Source organism: Melanerpes formicivorus, unplaced genomic scaffold, assembly GCF_026170545.1.
Source record: "Melanerpes formicivorus ecotype bairdi unplaced genomic scaffold, bMelFor1.0.p_v2 SCAF_2, whole genome shotgun sequence".
NCBI lineage: Eukaryota > Metazoa > Chordata > Aves > Piciformes > Picidae > Melanerpes > Melanerpes formicivorus.
This window is the reverse complement of record NW_027142354.1, coordinates 12,137,200-12,158,450: the sequence shown is the minus strand read 5'-3', so window position 1 is coordinate 12,158,450 and position 21,251 is coordinate 12,137,200. Positions and strand designations below refer to the sequence as shown.

Genomic DNA, 21,251 nt, shown 5'->3' with positions numbered 1-21,251 from the left:
ATGTATGCTCAGTCTTAAGAGATACAAGGAGACATTTTTCTAAAATTTATGCTTTATTTTTCTCAATGAGTATTCCTGCTTATTTCAGAATGATGCTTGTATCACTATTGTGCAATATTAAGTGCTTTCATAAATTATCACTGCCCTCCAACGTCCTTTCTCCTACAAGACACACAGTTCTGCAAACTTCGTTGCTTTACCATCTTTCATTCCAAGCATCCCTTTATACACTAGAGAGCCTTTTTCCTTCAAATTATCTTAGTAAATGTGAGTGTAACACTTGTTTTTCAACTGCACTTATTCTGACATTTCCTGCAGGAGAAACCATTATATGCTCTTAGGCATGTCTGACTTCCATCTTCCAGAGAACTTCCATCTTCCAGGGAAGGGCAACAAAGTTGGTGAGGGGCTTGGAACACAAGCCCTATGAGGAGAGGCAGAGGGAGCTGGGGCTGCTTAGCCTGGAGAAGGGGAGACTCAGGGGTGATCTTATTGCTCTCTACAACTACCTGAAGGGGGGTTGTGGACAGGCAGAGGTTGGTCTCTTCTCCCAGGCAGCCAGCACCAGAACAAGAGGACACAGTCTCAGGCTGCACCAGGGGAGGTTCAGGCTGGAGGTCAGGAGGAAGTTTTACACAGAGAGAGTGATTGCCCACTGGAATGGGCTGCCCGGGGAGGTGGTGGAGTCGCCGTCACTGGAGGTGTTCAGGAGGAGACTTGACAGGGTGCTTGGTTGCATGAGTTAGTTGATTAGGTGGTGTTGGATGATAGGTTGGATGCGATGATCTTGAAGGTCTCTTCCAACCTGGTCTGGTCTGGTCTGGTCTATTCTATTCTATTAGTTTGTCTAAGAAAATTAGATCTCTCTCTACAAAATTTGCCTAGGTTCTGCTCATGAGAATCATACTTCAACTAATTTTTCTGGATTTTAAAGGTAGCATTTCACCTTTCATATACAATTAGTTATTCACACTAGACCAAGTTCACATTCCTTATTTGGGGCAGCAAAGCTGTTGAAATTTGAATGCCAAAGCTGTTGGGTTGCTCAATCATTTAAAGACCCCAAACCTAATAAAGTACCTGTGCCCTTCAGTGCCTCTTCTAAATTTACAATTACTAAAGCAACTAAGCACCTTTGTATTCAAGTTTTCAGTAAAGAACCAAGTAAAAGCCTACTCTGAGTGAAACTTCAGGCATGAAAAATTGACCATAACAAACAAAGGATGGTAATTTTAATAAGAATCACTGTGTAGTTTCTATGCTATGTAGGTTTCATCAAGTAACACTAATATTAAGATAATTAGTATCAGTATCATAGTATCAGTCAGGGTTGGAAGGGACCATAAGGATCATCTAATTACTGATAAGGTGGGCTTTTAAGCCTACCTTACTTATCTTTAGGATGCTGACATGCCTGGATTAATAACCATGAAACTAGCACATGCAAAGTTGAAATTACATTCCAAAGAAAGACAAACACACAAAAGATACATAGAGATCTGTATCTAGGGCATTCAAATTAATTTAAGTCTACTGCTGATTAAAATACCATGATCAAGTGCTAAGGAGTTAACTCGCTGTGAGAATCCACCTCAAGTCCTATGCTCTCCCCTGGGGCTCCCAGCCTAAGAAAGACATGGACCTGCTTGAGCAGGTCCAGAGGAAGACCATGAAAGTCACTGGGGGCTGAAACACCTCTCATGTGAAGAAAGGCTGAGTTTGGGTTGTTCAGCCTGGGAAAGAGAAGGCTCCAGGAAGATCTTCTAGCACCTTTCCAGTAATTAACAGAAGCCTATAAGAAAGATGAAGGAGGACTCTTTATAAGGAGCATAGTGCTAGGTCAAGGGGAAATGATTTCAAACTGGGGCCAGGTTTAGATCAGGTATCAGGAAGATATTCTTTACTGTGAAGGTGAGACACCGAAACAGGTTGCTCAGAGGCACTGTAGATGCTCTCTCCTTCGAAGTGTTCATGGCCAGGCTGTATGCGGCTGTGAGCAATCTAGTCTGGGGACTTTGTATTCGATGATCTTTAAGGCCTCTTTCAACCCAAACCATTCTATGATTAATGCTTACAGTCTTCAACTAACTGCTTTTTAAGTAAATAATTCATTGTAAGCTTCCCTGAAGCTTCCCTGGCATGTTTTAATAATGTAAGTTCATGGTATGATTTAATAATGTAAAACTTATGAATTAACATACAATGGATGCTAGACCTATTAGTCACCTAGAACAGTTATTTCTTTCTGACCTATGCAAATATCAGGTATTTTCAGAGGAAAGGCAATTAAGACTGATATAAGCTAGGGCAACATAAAATTCAGAATACCCTTGGTCACTATTGGATACAGATTTATCTTATTCACTGAGGTATGCCTCATCCTATCTCTTCCATAATTCATTTACTTGAAAAGAACTCTATTTCCATATAAATAGAAATATTCCAATCTGATTTTTTTTTCCCTTGACAATGAATTTAATCATTAGAAAATCATTATTTGTAACTGTTACTCTTCTGTTACCTATATGTAACCTTTTTTCACACTCATTGCAAAGATGTTCATTCGAATACCAAAGGCAAGATAACTGGTATTTTGTTCCTTCAATAATATCCAAAGGGGTGTATTTACAGGACTGTGAAGTCTGTATGCTCTGTAGGCAGCCTGAAAAAAGCCAACCCTTTCCCATCTTAGAATTTCAGAGACCAAGGAAGAACTGAAGACTCCTTCAATCACTCCGATGGACAAATGCAGGATAGTGACTCTTAAACACACTGAGAACACAGGTCAAAGAACAATACTTACAGGAAACAAATATTTGTTTCTTGTCTATACATACAGTTATACTGGAGATGCTGTCAAGCAATATTGCATACCAACTCAACTTTCCTACTAACAGAAGATTCTGAGGCCAAAGTGTCCAAGAGTCCTCACCTCATTCAAGATAAAAGGACTATTATGCAAAGAGTACACACTGTCAAGAGAACATGAAGGTGCTCTACCACACAACAGATTATACAAGACAGTTACCACATCAAGCCATCAAATCCCCATTTGTATTAATATGTACATAAATGGGAAAGATTTCCTGCAAGATTGTATTAACTGGTAAAAGGTCAAAGCACACATAGGTTACCCTAACATGAGTCTGCTGCAATCTCTAAGCACTTTCAAAGTTCAGAACTTTCACGCACATACTGTATTCACATACAGTATTACATTTGAAAGGAGAACTCCATCACAACATTGGCCCAGAGGCAGGCTGCTGCTGAGGCACTCATTTAGGTTAGGGCAAAAGCTGTTCCTTCTTTCTCAAGTAAGTGGTGACTGAGTATGATGTTTGTGAAGACTATTACCGAAAGAGCATCACTACCAAGCAGCATTCAGTACCAAAAGGGAGTCTTGACTCAAATGCTGTTGATAAAACAAACTGATTGTAATGAAGTATGAGGCAACTCACAGGTGACAAAATGCAAACCCTTTCAGACCAGTCAAAAGCTCCTGGAGCACCAGGTTCAGTTGTTGAATTGAAGATAACAGCAGGAAGGTATACTCTCCACAGGTTGAAACTCATCAGTGGCAAACAATGTATTAAGTACATTTAAGCACATTTATTGCTTTCCTCAGCACTGCTCTACTCAAAAGTAGGGATTAAGGATGGAAAACCTCTATCAACATTTCAGTAATGGCATAAATGTGCCCAGCTCCTGAAAGTTAGGCAGGAAAAGGATGTGATAGATTTCCTTTACTAGATCAAAGCATATCTTTCAGTTACTATTATGTATCACTTGCCACAAGTAATATTTGTGTGATAAACTACACACATACAGCAGTGTGCGTGCACAGCAGTACTACATACAGCAGTAATGAGTAAAACATAATTTTCCTATGTTAAGATCATCAGTGAATTTTTGAACTGGCAATTAACATTCACACACAATATTTATGTTGACAGGTAATCTCAGTAGCCAAGAACTCAAAAGCAGGAGGTCAAAAGTTTACTGCTTCCCACATTTCTCCTAAGAAAGCCAAACATGAAATTATTTCAGTGTTGTCCCTTCCATGTATCTGAAAGAACAGTGATTATTTACATTTCTTTAAATACAGCTGTTCTGCTTCCACTGCAGAAGCAGTGGAATGTTACTATGCTTGCTAAGTCACAAAAATTTTGCTTTAATCCAAGTGGTTACATTTCTAACAACCAGAATCACAGAATGATAGCAGTTGGAAGTGACCTCCAGAGATCAGTCCAGAACAAGTTCACTTAGAGTAGGTTGCACAGGACAGCATCAAGAGAGGCTCTGAATAACTCCAGAGACAGAAGCTCCCATCACTCTGGGCAGCCTGTTCCAGAGCTCCATTATCCTCAATGAAAAGAAATTCCTCCTCAAGTTTAGATGGAACTTCCTATGTTCAAGTATGTGACCTCTACCTCTTGTCCTGTCACTGGACACCACCAAAAAAAAGATGGGCCCCATCCTCCTGATACCCACCCTTTAAGTATTTATGAACATTGGTAAAATTCCCCCTCAGTCTTCTCTTCTTTGAGCTTAAAAGTTCAAAGTCCCTCAGCCTTTCTTCATAAAACAGATGTTAATCTCCTGCATGTTAAGGTCACCATATAGAGAAATCCTCAGCGGCCTGTATTACAATTGCTTTATTTCACCTTTTCAAAATGCCACACTTGAGATGCCACTTATACATCAAAACTGTTTCAGTTTACTCTTTGGAACTTCTCTCCAGACATTGAAAAGTATTTAAAGCGCAAAGTTAGACTAGATAAACAACACTAGTTACTATACACTAGTTAAAGTGTGAAGTTAAATTAGATTTACAGGAGCAACTTGCTTGTAATTTCTGATTATACTTTTCCTTTGTCAAGTGTCATGCTGATGAAAATTCTGATATAAAAACACAACAACAAGCATACATTGTAGCTGCAAAAGTTTTCAAACTTTTAAAGCCTAAACAAAGTGTTTGAAGAATGTAAAGAATCCTGAAAGTAAGTGACCTGTAATTCTCATCTCTCATCATTATTTAAGATTTGGAATATAAGGAAACCAATAAATGGATAAAATTATTGGTTCTTTTTCAAGCTTGTTATATGCATTTCGCTTCGTAACAGATACTTGGTAGGTTTTCCCCCCCCTTTATCCAAATCAAATAGCAAAAACCCCTTAATTTTTGCATGGTGAACAACAGTAGTGTATGCATAAAGCAAAGCACTAAGGAAGTAAAGAGGCTACTTAGAACTAATGTCTAAATATTAATTCATATTGTAAGTAGACCTAAAGTCACTTGTATCTTCTGTGCACAAGGACAGAACTGTATTGCCAATTATTAACTAAAACAGGATTTGCTCTCAGTTTGCAGACAGGACATTTATCTTTAAATTCATAAAGACTTGGCAAGTAACCCTTCTCAGAAAAATGTTTTGCCAAGACAACTACAAAATTTATGTCTTGATTTGTTACCCTTCATCTTTGTTCAGCAAATAGTGTGGGTGTGCTGGATGGAATTATACAGTGAGCTTTACAGAAACTCCTCAGCTTTTATGTATGTCACGTATTACCATGTTATTTTTCCTTTGCTAATATGCAGCACAATTCCAGAGTATTTTGTCTTTAGTACGTGCCAGGCATTCATTCCTAATGCACGTTAAGTTATTCCAGATTTATGTTTGGATAACAACTGAAATTCCCCTCACTCCCATTTTAAACTAACTCTGTGCCAAGTAAAAATACTGGAGAATAGAAGTTCCAGCCAGTAAGCATGCACAATAGGTTGATTCTATCTTCTAAATTTTGTCCTAATATCCATCTTTATTTTTCCTGGTCTAACAGGATCAAAGGATTACAGTTCTTTTCCGCCATGAATAGTTAATTAACTAGGACAGAAAAAAAAAATAATTAGGAACTGGAATATTTTTGACATTTTATAGCAAGAAACTGACATTAAATAGTAGAAAAAACATTGTCATAAACTTTAGCCTTATTTTGGCTCTGATTAGAGATGAAAACTTTTCCAGGCCATAATTTATTACTCATTCATATCCTACACCTTCCTCTTCCCTTTGTAAAACCACTGGCAGAAAAGTGTTCGCTAACTGCTTGGTACAGGAAGACACCGGCTGGAATACAAATGTGGGAAGCAAGGGACAAAACAGTATTAAACTGGACTGTACTCAAAGTATTGCAAATGTGTTTTTATGCATCTGCAAAAGTTAGTTTTTCTTTCATGACCATTAATGTAATTTCTACATGCAGATCATAAATACACAGTATTTCTACACTGCTAAGTCAAACTTCTCTGAATTCAAAGACTTTTAAAAATAGATTTAATAGCACTGACAAACAGACTTTGAAGAGCCTTATACCTCCTCTTCATTCTATGATGCTCAAGGAAACTGGCATAAGAAAGTGTAAATATTAGGCTGGCAGCATCAACTCAATCTGAAACATTCCAGAGAAAACAAATTACTTTAAAATATTTATTTTCAAGTAGAATTAGTTCAAGAAGAAATGCAAGGGGAAAAATAAAAAACCAACATAAAATTCTGAGGAAGAAAGACCACACAGATTTAATTGAGAAACTCAGATTAAAAAATAATTATATATATATATAATATGACACACACCCCTTCACATCAAGATTCTTCTATACTATTCTAAATCCTAGAGGAAAATGGATTGATAACAGTATATCACAAACTTTGTCAAGTCAATACTACCTCAAGCATTGGTTGTGTACTTTCACAGTAACTGTATTTCCCAAGTTCTGAGTCAAGCCATAAACTTTATTTTTGGTCTCTCCTTTTCATAATACTTTTCAGAAGTATTATAATGCTTGTTTAATGGCTATCTCATTAAACTTGAAAGTAAAAAGCCACTCACATTTAACAGGTGGGCATCCAAATGATATTTAAATCAACAGTTTGCCAACTGTGTTGGGGGTGGGGGAGAAGTGTTTATTTTCTCTCCTTGATCCCACAAACCCAGAAATGTCAATGCAATAATAAGATCCTTCAGAAGGATTTCCCTGATGCTTTACTATCTCAAGAATCTGAGAACTGCAGAAGATTCTCTTCATACCTTTTTTACACAGATCAAGTCTGCTAATTTTACATGAACATTTCTGACATGTGGTAGACTGTAAAGGAAAAATCATCACAGACTTGCTTTTTGGAAGTTACTAGCATCATAACTTTTCACATTGCACTCACTGGATATACAACACTCGGGTGTGTTAGAATGCTGTATAACAAAACATCAATGCTTTACTGGCAACCCACTGGCATTCTCTCAACACTTTTGCATTAGAACACCAATAGCCAATACGTATAAAAGCATAAAATGAAACAAGTGCTACTAAGGAATATCTGGCTTTAAACACTAAACCAGAGATTTTGTGAAGAGAGCTACCTCTCACACCTTACAATTTTTCAAAATTAACTTCCACATCAATTACAGAAATGTTTTAATTATCACCAAGTTCAGAGATTTTTTTATCAAAGCCTGCCTCCTTGTGTTTGCAGAGTAACATCTCAAAGTACTCAGATTCATGTCAGCTTCTAGCAGAAAAAAGGCAATCAGTATTAGCATCCTTTGCTATTATTCCCTTATAGCTTATATTGTATCAGCTGACCTGTACTGAACCTGAGATAGCTACATACTCAATGACAATGATCAATAAAGCAATATGAAACTTGAGGAAAAGGTGATCATACAGGGAGGTATGCATTTTAAAAGAAGGTGGTAGATTAACACAGTACTGAACTTACATACAACATAAAGTGCTTAATCTGTTTAAAATGAGAATTATTTTATGAGATCACATCCTGTACAACTTAAAAAATGAACTTAGTTCATTTCTCTACAGTCTAAGTGAATACAAATTTTCAACCTAAATAGATTTATGGTACAGTAAGGAAGCAAATGTATTTGTATTGCTTCAATCTTGTTCATCTGCTAACAGTGGCTAAGGCTAAAAAAGTAACAGTTTACAAACAACATAAGAACTACTGATCATATGCTGCTTTGAATCTGAATAGCCAAAAATAGAGTTAAGCACAAAGGCTTTGTAAGGAATACACAATGCACTACCAGAACTAAATACAAGTACCACAACAAAATGCACCTGTGATGCGTTACGGTGCATCAGCATCAATGTTCATCTTCAATGTTTTATTTTCTGTGTCATAGATATTTTTTATTAGAATAAACCTTTATTAGAATAAACCAAACCAGGTTGGAAGAGACCTTCAAGATCATTGTGTCCAACCCATAAATTTTCCATACGGAAAATTATGTGGCAGCTGAAAAATAAAAATTATCCCTGCTGTATAAAACAGATATTATATTAATCAAATCACAGTTTCTTTATCTCAACATATGCTAGCAACATCAAAAAAGCAGTGGCCCCAGGCCACTGTGTTGTTCTTGTCTTTGTGTGGGAGCATAGCTGTTTAAGTGGTAGTGAACTTGCCTGGTCGAAAAATAGCTTATTATTGGTTTTCCTTATACAGTTACACCAAAGTTTGCTTCTGAAGCACATGAGGTTTGGGAATGAGAGGCAAGAGGACTACTGTATTTTCTTTAGGTGGCAGTGCTGGTATATGCTAGTTTAGTGCTTCAAATGAACTACATCCGAAGAAAACAAGTGCTAAACATTTTAATTCTGTATGAAATTAGAATGTGTAAATGTAATTCAAATTCTCTGCTTTGAGAGCATACCTCTTGTACTAGTGGATGATGATGAGAGACAAAAATATTAATATGAGCAGTAAGTAGTTCCTCCTGATAATTTTACTGCTAAGCTACAGAAACTAGCACCTTAGCTTGCAAACTTGCTTCTGATATTCAAATTACATCATGTGGTAGCTCATGTTTTCCGAAATACTAAAGTGGACTTCAAGTAAAATGAACATAAACCAAAACCTCGCAAACCTACATCCATACTGAAAACTACTGTGCCATGGAAACATTAATATTGGAACCAAAACTTTTTTCTAGGAATGAACCATTTTGGGAACATTCCAAAGCTATAAATACTTTATGCTTTTCTTTGGACTGATAGTTATATTCATCACATGACCAAAATTCACCTTCCCCTCACACAGTGGCTTGTAACGGAACATGCCGTGCTATCTAACACATGACATTTCATGGCAGGGTCCCCTTGGCTGACTGCTTCACACCAGCCTCCTGGGCCCAAGACAGGTGTGGTGCCAGGTGCATCCCTGCAGAGGAGGCTGGTGGAGGAATACCAGCACAGAGAACACCAGATGCTCCAGAACACACCAAGCTTTCCTTGCACTGTTCCTTCCACATGACACTTTATAGTAAATACATTTCAGAGGCTCAACAAAGAGGTGTTCCCTTTTTTTCTTCAGTGAAGAAAAAACTCCACATATAAACTGTGTCACTTTTGAAACATTACTTGGAAAGCAACCTGAACATTTTTTGTATCCCCAGACTTACATGTAAAAAACTACCATTTTAGGAAAGCTTTTAGAAGTATACAGTAGCAATATTAATAATTAATAATTCAGGATTTCACCTAATTATTTTAAATCCACAGCATTAAAATGAATGGTTCATAAATCTTATTTTGGCTGCAAAGCCAGAATTAAAATAACAAAAACACATAATCACATGAAACAGGAGTTCTGTATTTTAGCCAACTCAGAAAACTCATTCATCATGGGAGGAAATGTGTCATCAGTGAAAATTAATTCTTGTCCTTTGTGAATTTAAAAGAACAAAGGATTCAAGCAAGATCTGTCATTGCTTTTTACTTTATGGAATAATGTAAAGAAAAATACATGTCTAGAATACAGTCTTCACTGAACTCAATAATGAATCAGATGTGCTGATATAGTCAAATGAAAAAATAAGATAAGTGTATTTTCAGGCTTAGGACAATGCAATGGACTTTACAGAAATCTAATTGTTCTACATACTTGTTTTGTTTTCCTGTACACTAAAAGTTAAATTAAGTTTCAGAAAAGAAGAGAAAAATAAAGGTCAGTCACCAAAACATTCATGTTTTAAAATAAAAACGGACTTGTATTTTGTTACACTAAATGCTAGTATTTTTTATTGTATAGAAAGAGTGTTATATCTGATTAAAAACCCAAATGAAGAAAAAAAACCCACAAACAAATAAAAACAAACAAAAACAACAGAGCAACCTAACCGACCTGGTGCTAGGTCCCACAAAGAGCAAATACTATTGAGAATATCTTGTGTTCTAGACTAGACTAGACTAGACTAGACCAGACCAGACCAGACCAGGTTGGAAGAGACCTTCAAGATCATCACGTCCAACCTATCAACCAATCCAACCCACCCAATCAATTAAACCATGGCACCAAGCACCCCATCAAGTCTCCTCCTGAACACCTCCAATGATGGTGACTCCACCACCTCCCCAGGCAGCCCACTCCAATGAGCAATCACTCTCTCTGTATAGAACTTCTTCCTAACATCCAACCTAAACCTCCCCTGGTGCAGCCTAAGACTGTGTCCTCTTGTTCTGGTGCTGGCTGCCTGGGAGAAGAGACCAACCTCCGCCTGTCTACAACCCCCCTTCAGGTAGTTGTAGAGAGCAATAAGGTCACCCCAGAGCCTCCTCACTTCTCTGGTGGCACTTTTCCACATTAGCACACTATTCCTGTGTAACAAGTAAAAAAGAAAATTATTCTTCTGACTCTGAGCTGACAGGTTTTTTTCTGAGCTTTCTGGAGCTTGCATTTCATGAGTTCATCCTTCTGAAGGCGGTTCTACCTCTATTTTTTATTTAACTCTATTTAAGCCCCCAAATGACCTTCTTGTATCTTGACAAAAAAAAAAAAAACAAACACCTAAATAACATAAACATACATTTCTGGTGATCTGCTGGTTTTAGAAATTTTTCCAAGTGTGATGATTAACTGTGACAGGAATTTAAGACCACTAAGGAAAAGCTTAATTAACTTAATTTCATAGTATCGTAACATCAGTCCGGGTTGGAAGGGACCAAAAGGATCATCTAGTTCCAACCCACCTGCCACAGTCAGGGACACCCCACACTAGATCAGGCTGGCCAGAGCCTCTATTTCTTAATTAACTATGGTAAGTCTTTTACAAAAGCTCATGGGACACATTGGTGATCATTATCTTAGAAGTCAGAAGTCTGCTTGAAATATTTACACTGATTTGAAAGATTTATAGTAAGACTTTGCTATGTTTATTTCAATGAAAGGAATAAAAAAGAGCCTCCCTACTCCCCCCCTTAGAGAACGCTGAGGAGAAGACAAAGCCTCACAGTAAATAAAATTGACAGCATTACGAGAATTAGACTCCCAAACTGCTTGATCAGATACAGGACAGAAAGAAGGTATTTTCATCAGGAGAAAAGCTCGAGAAGACTCTAGAATGTTGGGGTTTTTGAGATATATTATTAGGACTAACCCAACACAAACATACTAGTTGACTTTATATACCAGTATACAAACACGTATGTAGGCTGCTGGCATATCAACTGACTGCAAAGAGGCTTAACGTGAAAGACGACTGGGGCTAGGAGCTGCAGCAGCAAACAAGGAAGACTGTGAACACCTCGTACCGCCCCAAGAGGTGGGGCTTCCCCCAAGAGCCCCCGCTTCTCCGAACAACCGACCGGCACCCCGCACAACCCAAAGAGCCAGGCGGGCAGAGGAAGGGACGCCTTCCGCCCGGTGCTGCGGCTGCCGGCGAGGGGGGGTAGTAGCGGCCCCCGCCGCTGGGACTAGCTGCAGGGCGGGAAGCGACGTGCAGGGCCGGGCCCGGAACGGGGAACGGTGGGGCGGGAGAGAGACCGCCTCACTCACAGTAGTACGCCACCACTGGTTCGCGCTTGTCCAGCTCCTGCGCGGTTCGCAAATGGTGCTGGATGCTCTTGAACTGCGGCGGCAGGGGGGGAAGCGCCGTGGCCGCCATCACGCGGAAAGCAACACGCAGCGGCAACAACTGACGGCCAACAGCGGCTCTCACTGCCGAGATTGGCGTCGGCCACTTCCGCTTCCGTCACGGAACGCCAGGGCGCATGCGCGCTGGACGGGCCGTCCTCCGTGGAAGGGCGTCTATGAAGTGTGCCCTCTGCTGGTCAGGAGAGGCGGGGTGAGAGCAGCGCTCCTGACGATGCCGTAGGTTCCTGCGTGATCCCTTAGAAGGGATAGAAACAGCAAAATAAATTACAACTGTTGAAGCAAAGTTGTTTCAAATGGATCTCACAAACTGCAATGTAATTTATTTTAGTGTCTGTCATCTTCTTATTCTGACAGCATAGTCACATTATTTTAAAATTTTCTTTTAAATGTCCCTGTGTCCCAACTTCCTCTTGGTCTTGAAATGGCTGGCTGTGAGGCAAGGGTATGTCAGTGCTTAAAGCCATAAAGATGCATGTTGGAGGTAAACATGGAGTAGGAGAGATGGCTTTATTGTCTCATTCCTATCATAGGAGAGTGCTGGAAAGAAAAAGGAAGGGAAATAATGGCTGAACAGAAGAAAAAAAAAGATAAAAAAGGCATAGAAGAAGTAGTGGTTATAGGAATGGGGATGTGTATTAGGGCTGTGTGGTGCAATAGAAATTGGCTGGACCAGAGCAAGCATACCTTTGATGTAAATGCAATCCTGTCACTGAGTGCATTTAGCTTGTTTCATTGAACATGATGGAGGGAACAACTGGCTCTTTGTTAAATTACATCTGAAATGGGTGGGATGTCTGGCTAGAGACAAAACTGACTGCAAATGTGTGATCTGGGGATTGCCTTGAGTACTGACTGTGAAAATGAGGTAGCTAGAGTATGGCGAAAACCAAAAAGTCAAAGAAGCACTTATAATGTGACCCTCATGTAAGCAATTGAAATACTTCCTACTGTGTTCTAGGAAACAGGACTTCATGTCAGCTGTGTGATGAAATAAAATTGAATCAAATAATCCCCAAGTGTGTTGTACAATTCCTTTCATAATGGCAAGGAAAAAACCTTCAGGATCATCTCAAATATTTGCTAAGCATTTGAGCTAAAATCAGTGCAATGCTGAGAACCACATGCAGGCGTGTTATAAATCTCAGAGGGAGTAAGGGTGGAAGGAAGCTAATAGAAATGTAAATGTGGATAAAAGTGTTGGGAATTTGGAAGACTAGGAGAAAGAAAAATTGAGAGACACTTGAGAATACAATGAGTGCCACAAAAACAAATGGCAAATATAGGAAACAGAAGTGTTGACAACCATAGGGAAATGTTACCTTACATGGACATAATATCTCCATCAACATGTTCCAGAAACTAATGGTGGAATCAGTCACAAAAAAACATCTGCACCAAAAGGCAATAATGCAACTTTTGTTTTTAAATTAAAAACTGAAACTGAGAAATTTGACAACTTAATTTCACAAGAAATGCAGAGGGAAAAAAACACACACACCCCCCCAAAAAAATCCTGTGTTCTACCTCATTTAGAAAAAGAATATGTTTTAGTATGTTCCACATTTTGACCACCAAGGGAAAGAGCATGGTGGTGGGTAATCCAGCTCCTAGAGCCTTCCTAGGGGTTCTCAGGCAGTCCTGTGTCAGTCCTGCCCCTGCAGAGCCCTTGATGGCAATAGGAAAGTTCTCTGAGGGGCTAAGGGTTTTGCACTCCTCTGACCTTTCTGAAGTGTTTTGAAATCTACAGATGAAGAACAAGCAATGGAAATATTAAGCACCAAGGAAAATACTGAGAAGGTTGTGATGAAGTTACTTTATTGTTATTCAACCATCTGATTTGAATACAGTTGGACATGAAGAAAGTTGTTTTTTTTCAGAAAATATATATATATGCTTATTTATTTTCATTTATAAAGGAGGTTTTTTAACCGAGTACAGGTTTAAATTGTAAATAATTTCTGATGGATACTGATTTATAAAACAAAAAACTAAACATGTATTAACCAAACTTAATGGCATATTATGCAAACAAGAAGTAGGCACAGTGATTCTTTCTCCATTTATAATGCTTGCTAATATCAATTAACTAGTTTAATGTGGCACAAATCTGATAGCGTTGACTGGGCATATATTTAATGACAACATTTAACTTGTTTCCATAGGGAAAAAACCAAAACACAGTTTTGATGTTTTAATGTAGTGAATACTCTTGATCACCACATTTAAAAAGCCACACATGTAGTTGTGACCCACTTTGATTGAACTGGCCCAGAATCAATCACATGCAGGACACTTAAGTCATGCAATTCCATCTATGTAATGAGGGCTACTTTTGTGCTTGAGGATTACAAGGCTCTTATAACCCGACCTTGTTTGAAGACTGCCTAACATACAACTGGTGCTAAAAGATTTTGCAGCAATTTTTCTAGAATTTTTCAAATATTACTGAAAGGACCCAATTACTGTCACTGGGATCTCAACTTTATATCCTTTTATGCTGAAGGTTGGTTTGTTGGTGTTGTTTGTGGTTTTTTTTTCACGTAAATTAAACTTAATTCAAGAAGCAAGGATGTTCTTCCCTTTCGTGTTACAGGCCTCAAACTGTGTTCAAAGATGCTGATCTATTCCTTTTAACTTTACTGGTTCCTGGATTACTGCTAAATAGTGATGAGTCTGAGTCTCTTGTTTCACTGAGATTCAGAACAGAAATTGTTCACTTTAGTAGGCAAAGAAAATTATGAAAGAGGAAGAGGAAGGGACCTTCCATCGTTTCCCCTAGACATTGAAGATCTTTGAAAAACACCAAATTGTTATGAATGCTCTTTATGCATATTTGAGACACTTGAACATGTCCAGAGAAGGCCAACAATGCTGGTGACAGGCCTCAAGCACAAGCCCTAAGATGAGAGGCTGAGGGAGCTGGGATTGTTTAGCCTGGAGAAGAGGAGGCTCAAGGGAGACCTTATTGCTGTCTGCAACTACCTGAAGGGTGGTTGTAGCCAGGAGGGGGTTGGTCTCTTTTCCCAGGCAATCAGCACCAGAACAAGAGGACACAGTCTCAAGCTGCACCAGGGGAAGTTTAGGCTTGAGGTGAGGAGAGAGTTCTTCACTGAGAGAGTTGTTAGCTGTTGGAATGTGCTATCCAGGGAGGTGGTGGAGTCACTGTCCCTGGAGGTGTTCAAGAGAGGACTGGACGTGGCACTTGATGCCATGGTTTAGTCATGGGGTCTGTGATGGTAGGTTGGACTTGATAATCTTTGAGGTCTCTTCCAACCTTGGTGATTCTGTGATTCTGTGATATTTTGTGCAAGAAACTACTTCTTTGTTTCTTTACAGCTCTCTTTGGCTGTTTTTTGGGTGGTGGTGGTTGTTGTTGTTTTTCCCCCATTACTTCACTTCAACACAAGGAATGAAATCACTTCTAAATTTAATATATCTATTCATCCTCAGGAAGAAACTGTCACACATGAAAATATCTGATACCTGTATAAAGTTTGAGACTTAACTTGTGCAAATACACTTGGTACATGTAATAACTTTAGTATGCAGATTTTTTTTCTTCACTGTTATTCTAACAGCTTTAGGGAGAGCAATAGGAAGTTAGATGTGATACGCACAGCAAAAAAAAATCAGTGGGCCCAGTTTTGCAGTCACACACAAGCATAACTCTCACTGAAATCAAGAAATGATTTGGCCTAGAAAAGGCTTTTATCCAAGAGGTTTTTCAACACTTTTGAGCCTTTTACTCATTCAAAATATGATTCTACAAAAATATTCTACATCATAAGCCACAACACAAGAGAGTAAATCAATCCAGTCAGCACAAAGAATACCATGCTAATCTTTCACTTTTAAAAGGAGAATCACTGCTAGCAGATGATGCTATCTGGGCTGCTGCAAAGCAAGTTGATGCAGATAGTGTATGACACCAGAGCCTAACCAAGAGTCTCTGTTCCTGGAGTCTGGGACGCAGACTGCAACAGTAGCACTGCTTGGGATAATGTTTGAATATTTTCCAGCACCCGGAGATAAACCCTCATTACAGCCTAATTCTCAAAACATAAGAACAGGTAATAAATTTGGAATAGTTTCTTCAGGAAGGGCAATAACATGATTAGCATGTGTTCAGAAAAGCTGTGAATCAAGCTGCATTTATAAATAACCTCCTTCTCACACATGGACATTCCTCTGTAGGCAAAACTATTGTATGTGGCAGGTCATGTAAATATGTTACTCTTGCAAATTTTATTGTTGTAACATGGTTGTAACATGAAAACAATTATAAGCATAATGCAGTAGCTGTAAATTGAAGGATAAGTGTGAGATGACTACTCTGCAGCAGTAATCATGAGTGTGGTTCTCTTCTGCAACGCTGCATAGAGGACAAGAGATATTTTTTTGTTATATCTTGATATAACTACAGGTGAACAGGGTGGTAAATAACTAGGAGTGATTGACATCACTGACTTTTTAAAATACCTAGTTTTCTACATGAGATCTCAAAAATTTCAGCAACACACAGGATCACTGTAATCACAGTAAATGTGTACATTGCAATAAGAAAAATTGTCTTTTCTAAGTGCTCTGGCACCATGCATCGTGTTATGTTAAGCTTCTTTTCAAGTGCTCCCACATCACACATGTAGATTGCATTCACTTTGAAACCAAAGAGCTGAATCTGAAGCCAGAAAGCCACAGCTTCAAGGATAATCCTTAGGAAAACAGAGAAGATGTAAAAACCAGTGTAGAACATATTTTGAAGGATATCTTCCTGTTTGATGTTCTTACATGCAGCATAAAGGTGAAAAAATGCTCCAGGTACCAGTACAATCACCAGCTGTAACGCCCAGAACACCTAAAATACAGCAGAAATGTAGCTGTCAGGTAATTTACAACTGCATTGGGACAGCTAAAATGCATACATATTAGAACACGTTGCAAGTGTGGTGTTTTTATATATATCAAATGTAGAAACACTTAGATTACAGTAAAGTTAAAAATCACTTTGATGTTTTAATTTGAAAAGTTCAGTTGGTCTCTGAAACATGGAGATTATTTTATGAAGGATAGAAAGCACAGCTCCATACTTAGTCACAGATGGAAGGTTATGAGCAAGAAAATATTAATGAAAAAGTGAACTGATAATTAAACCAATCAGTTACTACTTCTTAAACGGACTGATTATGTTTGATTTTCACAGTTTGTTTTCTTAACATTGGACTTACAAAACAAAAAGAAGAGATAATTACCTGAGGAGTTATAGGCCTGAACTGGTTGTAACAGAAAAGATTAACCTCTCTCTTGTCTGGGTCACAACTGAAATGCAAGGCCTCATTTCCATAAACAGCAAAACCCAAAACGCCAAGGAAAAACATGCGGACCGAGCCAAAGAAAAGAGTGTGGAATTGGCCAATTACCGTTGGTGGCCTGAGCTGCAAATCACAGGGTTATTCAACAAGAAAACAAAAATGAACAGCATTATTGTTGGAGGCCCACTTGCTCTTTTTCATTATCCAAAATAGTTATTTTATTCTACTTGTTTTAGATGAGTTTGCCAATGAAGGCATCAGTATTGTTGCTACTAATTTTATATAAACATTCATTGTCTAGCACTTGTCAGTTACTTTGTTTCAGTGCCTTTATCTGTATTCTGCTGCTGCCGAATGCGCCAGACGGAGCTGAACGCTTCGACTCAACAGTCCATTCGTTTTCTGCTGTAGTGATTTACATGAGGTCAGGTGATGGCAAAACGAGGGCCGCCGTGCCATCGACAAACCTAACCATACTTATTCTCGCAAATTAAAATTCAGATTCCCCAACGGGGCTTTTTAAGTACTCAGGAAGGCCTCTTTCGGTGGGAATCACATCCCGCCCGGGGAGACCTGCTGCTGAGCGGGCTGGTGAAGGGAGACATCCAGCACCATAGTGCCCGCGGGATGGGGGCCGGTGCGGCTACATCGCAGTTTGGGGCCGCATTTCTGGCTCCCGGCTCCGACCTCAGGTCGGCCCCGCGTACTCACGCATCCCTCCGAGAAGCTCCGCATATAGTTGGGGGACATGTCTGGGGCAGGCGCCCTGCGCGGGCGGCGGCAGCGGAGCCAGCCCCGGGCCGGCTCGCTCCGCCCTTTGTCCCGGGGTGGACAGGGAGCGGGCTCAGCAACAAGGGGGCCCGCCGTCACCGGACGGTAATCCCCGGCCAGCACCGTCAGCAGTGCCGGCAGCCGTCGCTGCGTCGCTACCGGGCGCACCCCCCGTTCCTGCCCCGCTGCCTTACGCCCGCCTTCCATCCTCGCTTCGGTTTGCCTGGAGCACCGACCCTCACCCCAGCCCGGCCTCGGCTGCGGGGCTATGCTGCGTTTGCCCCTCTCCTGCCCCGGCGCCGGGGAGTTTAAAAACACCATCTGAACTTTAATAACTTGGTTTGAACTATGTCCAATAAAAAGTAAGGATGCAACCGAACATGGAAACTGTAGGTCCAAGATTCTGAAGTCGAAGGAATAATAGGAATCAAATTCAACCAAGTTATATTAACCACTCTGATATTGCTGCAAATAACTTAATGGCAAGCATTGCTATTAATTTGCCATCATACTCCATGCGCACAGGTGAAAATTCCAGAAGAGGTATGAATGGGAGCTCAAGTATGTGCCAGGCATGCCTGCCGACTGATAGCTGCAGGGACATTCAGGACCTCAGTTTGAACCTGCTGGGAGTTTTATGAGAAGGCAGAGAGAAGAAGGATGGAGATAGGAAGGAAACCAGAGGAGAGGGAGAGGTATCTTGCCATTCAGTAGCTGGTGTGCAGTAGCATATGCAGTGTTCGGAAGAGGATGCACAGGAAGGTGAAATCCAGCCACCACATAGAAAGGGGGGCATTTATTCTTATGTCTCTAAACTAATGAGAAGACTTCCTTTGTAATTGGTTGGTGTGATTGTAATTGGTGACTTCAAGATGATATAACAAAAAGTGTTGATTCCTCTGTGATGTGAACTCATAGGCACGGAAGCATAGATAGGAGGCATGAAGTGAAGGGAATCTGTGGGTTTGTCTGCTGTGGGTATAAAAGGCATCACTGACTGTTTAAATGACATGATTAGTTGTAAGTAATCGGGACACTCTCAGTAAGGGGAAACCGCCCTGCATCCTCTTGAAGTAGCTAGATTACAAAGGAGGTGAAAAGTGCTTCAATAAGTGTGCTATTTACTACATCTTCTTTTTCATGCAGTTAATTAAATGTCTGTTTATCTCCTGGAGGACTGTGAAAGGTTGTATTAGTAGCACTGAGACTGTTTCTAAACGTTTGGGGTTTCTTTTTCAGTGCAATCTGCTGCTCCACTGCATGGAGAAAATGCTGAGGTTTGTATCTGTTGAATAAACTAAAAGCAGTAATAACTCACAGTGGTATGTGATCTGCAATAAAATACTGTGGTTTTCAGGATGTGTGTGATACTGTGGCAAAAGCACAGTAATTATAGTGAATGGTTTTTCTTCAGCTCATAATACATACAGACCTTAATTATCATTTGAAAGTAATTGTTGATCTCTCCACAATACTCTAAAATTACCAGATTAACTCAGCAAGCTGGACAGATGTTTAAAATAAATAATATTTTAATTGTTAATGCTTTTAAAATGTGAATTGCTATTGAAAACCTATTGTGGAATGTTCTTCAAAAAACATTGGTATTTCTTAAAATCTCATTGAACAGAAATGTTTAAAAAAACAATTGTGGGAAAACTGAAAAGCTCCTAGTTTCTAATCTGAGGCAGATCTTTCAATGTTTTCCATTATGCTTGGTATAGAGCAATTATTTTCACATCAATCAATGGATGTGAACACACTGTAATCACAGAGTTTGGTCATGAGGCATTTGATTTTGCTGTAGATAGAAACAATGTTTAAGAACACATTTTAAGTAAAAAGTTGCACTGTACAAATGCCATTTTATATCTTTTTTATTGTTAGGAAAAGATAACATATTTACTTACCTGGCTGGAACATCTAAAACAATCAAACAATTCTCTGTACGACCTCAGTAACATTATGGAAACTTGAATTCTGCCCTGTGATAATGATGCTAAAAGAAGTGTTAGCTGGCAGTGCTGTGCTTTAGTTCTGGGAACACATAAGGAATACAGCTGCATTGAAATAAGAAATAGATTCTGTAGAGGTTGTCAAATAAACCCAATACAAACCCCATGGATGTCTGCATTCAAACCCCATTGAATGTGAAGAATGGACCCACAATAACACTGTTGGTTTCTTTGAAGTGGCTCAAATACTGTCATGTGAGCTGGAGCACAGGAAGCCCATTATATTCATTCTAGGACAAACAGTGTTTTCCTTTTGTCATGTGTGTTCAATAATGTGCTTCCTAACACCACATGAAGAGGATGATTTCATATGGGAGTAGAATATGCTAGCATTGTGCAGTCCTTTTGAAAGCAGTCTGCTAAGGCAACTCAAACTGTTTCCTGGGATTTTCTTGACAGAAAACCATTATTTGTTTTGAGTTTACAGGAGCAGCTATCTGCTGGTTGTCTGTCATGCACAAATGGAATGGAAGATGTTAGTATCACACTAGTTTCTAAAGTGAGTCCTAAGCCTGGCTTTCTGCTCAAAATTGCAGTTCAGCAGTATGCTCTTTAACCTTTCAATGAGTTGAAGTTGTACTGAATAATCCAGTTACACAAATGGAAACTAAACACATGCACAAAGCTGCACTTATGCTTAGAGGCATGAGCTGTGTGTTTAACATTACACACCCACTTTGTGCATTATCAATGTGGGTAAATGTAATGGCACCTGTTATCCTTGTGCTAAAAATGACACTGTGAAAATGGGAGAAAAATGAACTTGCATCAATAAAATAATTTGTCTACCAAAAGAGGGCTTGCATGCCTAAATCTTGGAAAACAGCCTCTTCAGCCAGCTTTCCATCTTTGTGTAGTACTGGAAGCACCTGAATTTCCATTTTGGTTTGCAGAGATCATCATGATGAGGTTAGGCCCAGTGGAAGTCTCTAATAGCTGCAGACTGGTGCCTGAGATGTAGGTTACGTCACCTTCAGCTAGGGCAGGAGGCTTAGGAGGCAGGTGGGTTCCTCAGGTACTGCTGACTGCCTACTTGTTTTTGTTTAACATGAAGAGTAGTGGGCAGGATGTAAAGTCTGGGAGCTGAGTCTGGGTTTATGCTACAGGGATATGGACTCAGCCATGCTACTCAGATGAGATATGTATCATGAATAAAGCTTCTTCATCACTTTTACTTTTATTTTTTTATTTTAAAAATAAATGCAAAG

General features: G+C 39.4%; 2 protein-coding genes across 2 annotated transcripts in view; both read right to left on the bottom strand.

Annotated features, from left to right (window-relative positions):
• Positions 1-12,022, bottom strand: part of VTA1 (vesicle trafficking 1) — a 44,787-nt gene extending 32,765 nt beyond the window's left edge. Inside the window, exon 1 of the mRNA XM_068150845.1 lies at positions 11,850-12,022. Within this exon, the coding sequence (XP_068006946.1) occupies positions 11,850-11,958 (109 nt within the window). The 5' untranslated portion in view covers positions 11,959-12,022. The remainder of the gene's footprint in view (positions 1-11,849) is intronic.
• Positions 12,023-13,829: 1,807 nt separating this feature from the next.
• Positions 13,830-18,048, bottom strand: GJE1 (gap junction protein epsilon 1). The gene is made up of 3 exons (XM_068147416.1): positions 17,969-18,048; positions 17,198-17,380; positions 13,830-16,803 (listed from the first exon to the last, which is right to left on the bottom strand). The coding sequence occupies exons 1-3, from the start codon at positions 18,005-18,007 to the stop codon at positions 16,408-16,410; spliced, it is 618 nt and encodes a 205-aa protein (XP_068003517.1). The 5' UTR covers positions 18,008-18,048; the 3' UTR covers positions 13,830-16,407.
• Between the last annotated feature and the right edge of the window lie 3,203 nt (positions 18,049-21,251).

Coding starts and splice junctions, on each gene's coding strand:
- GJE1 (XM_068147416.1), bottom strand. CDS start 18,007: ATGTCCCCCAACTATATGCGGAGCTTCTCGGAGGGATGC. Junction 17,381..17,968: donor GGAGCTTCTCGGAGGGATGC/GTGAGTACGCGG, acceptor TGTGATTTGCAG/CTCAGGCCACCAACGGTAAT. Junction 16,804..17,197: donor TCAGGCCTATAACTCCTCAG/GTAATTATCTCT, acceptor GCTGTATTTTAG/GTGTTCTGGGCGTTACAGCT.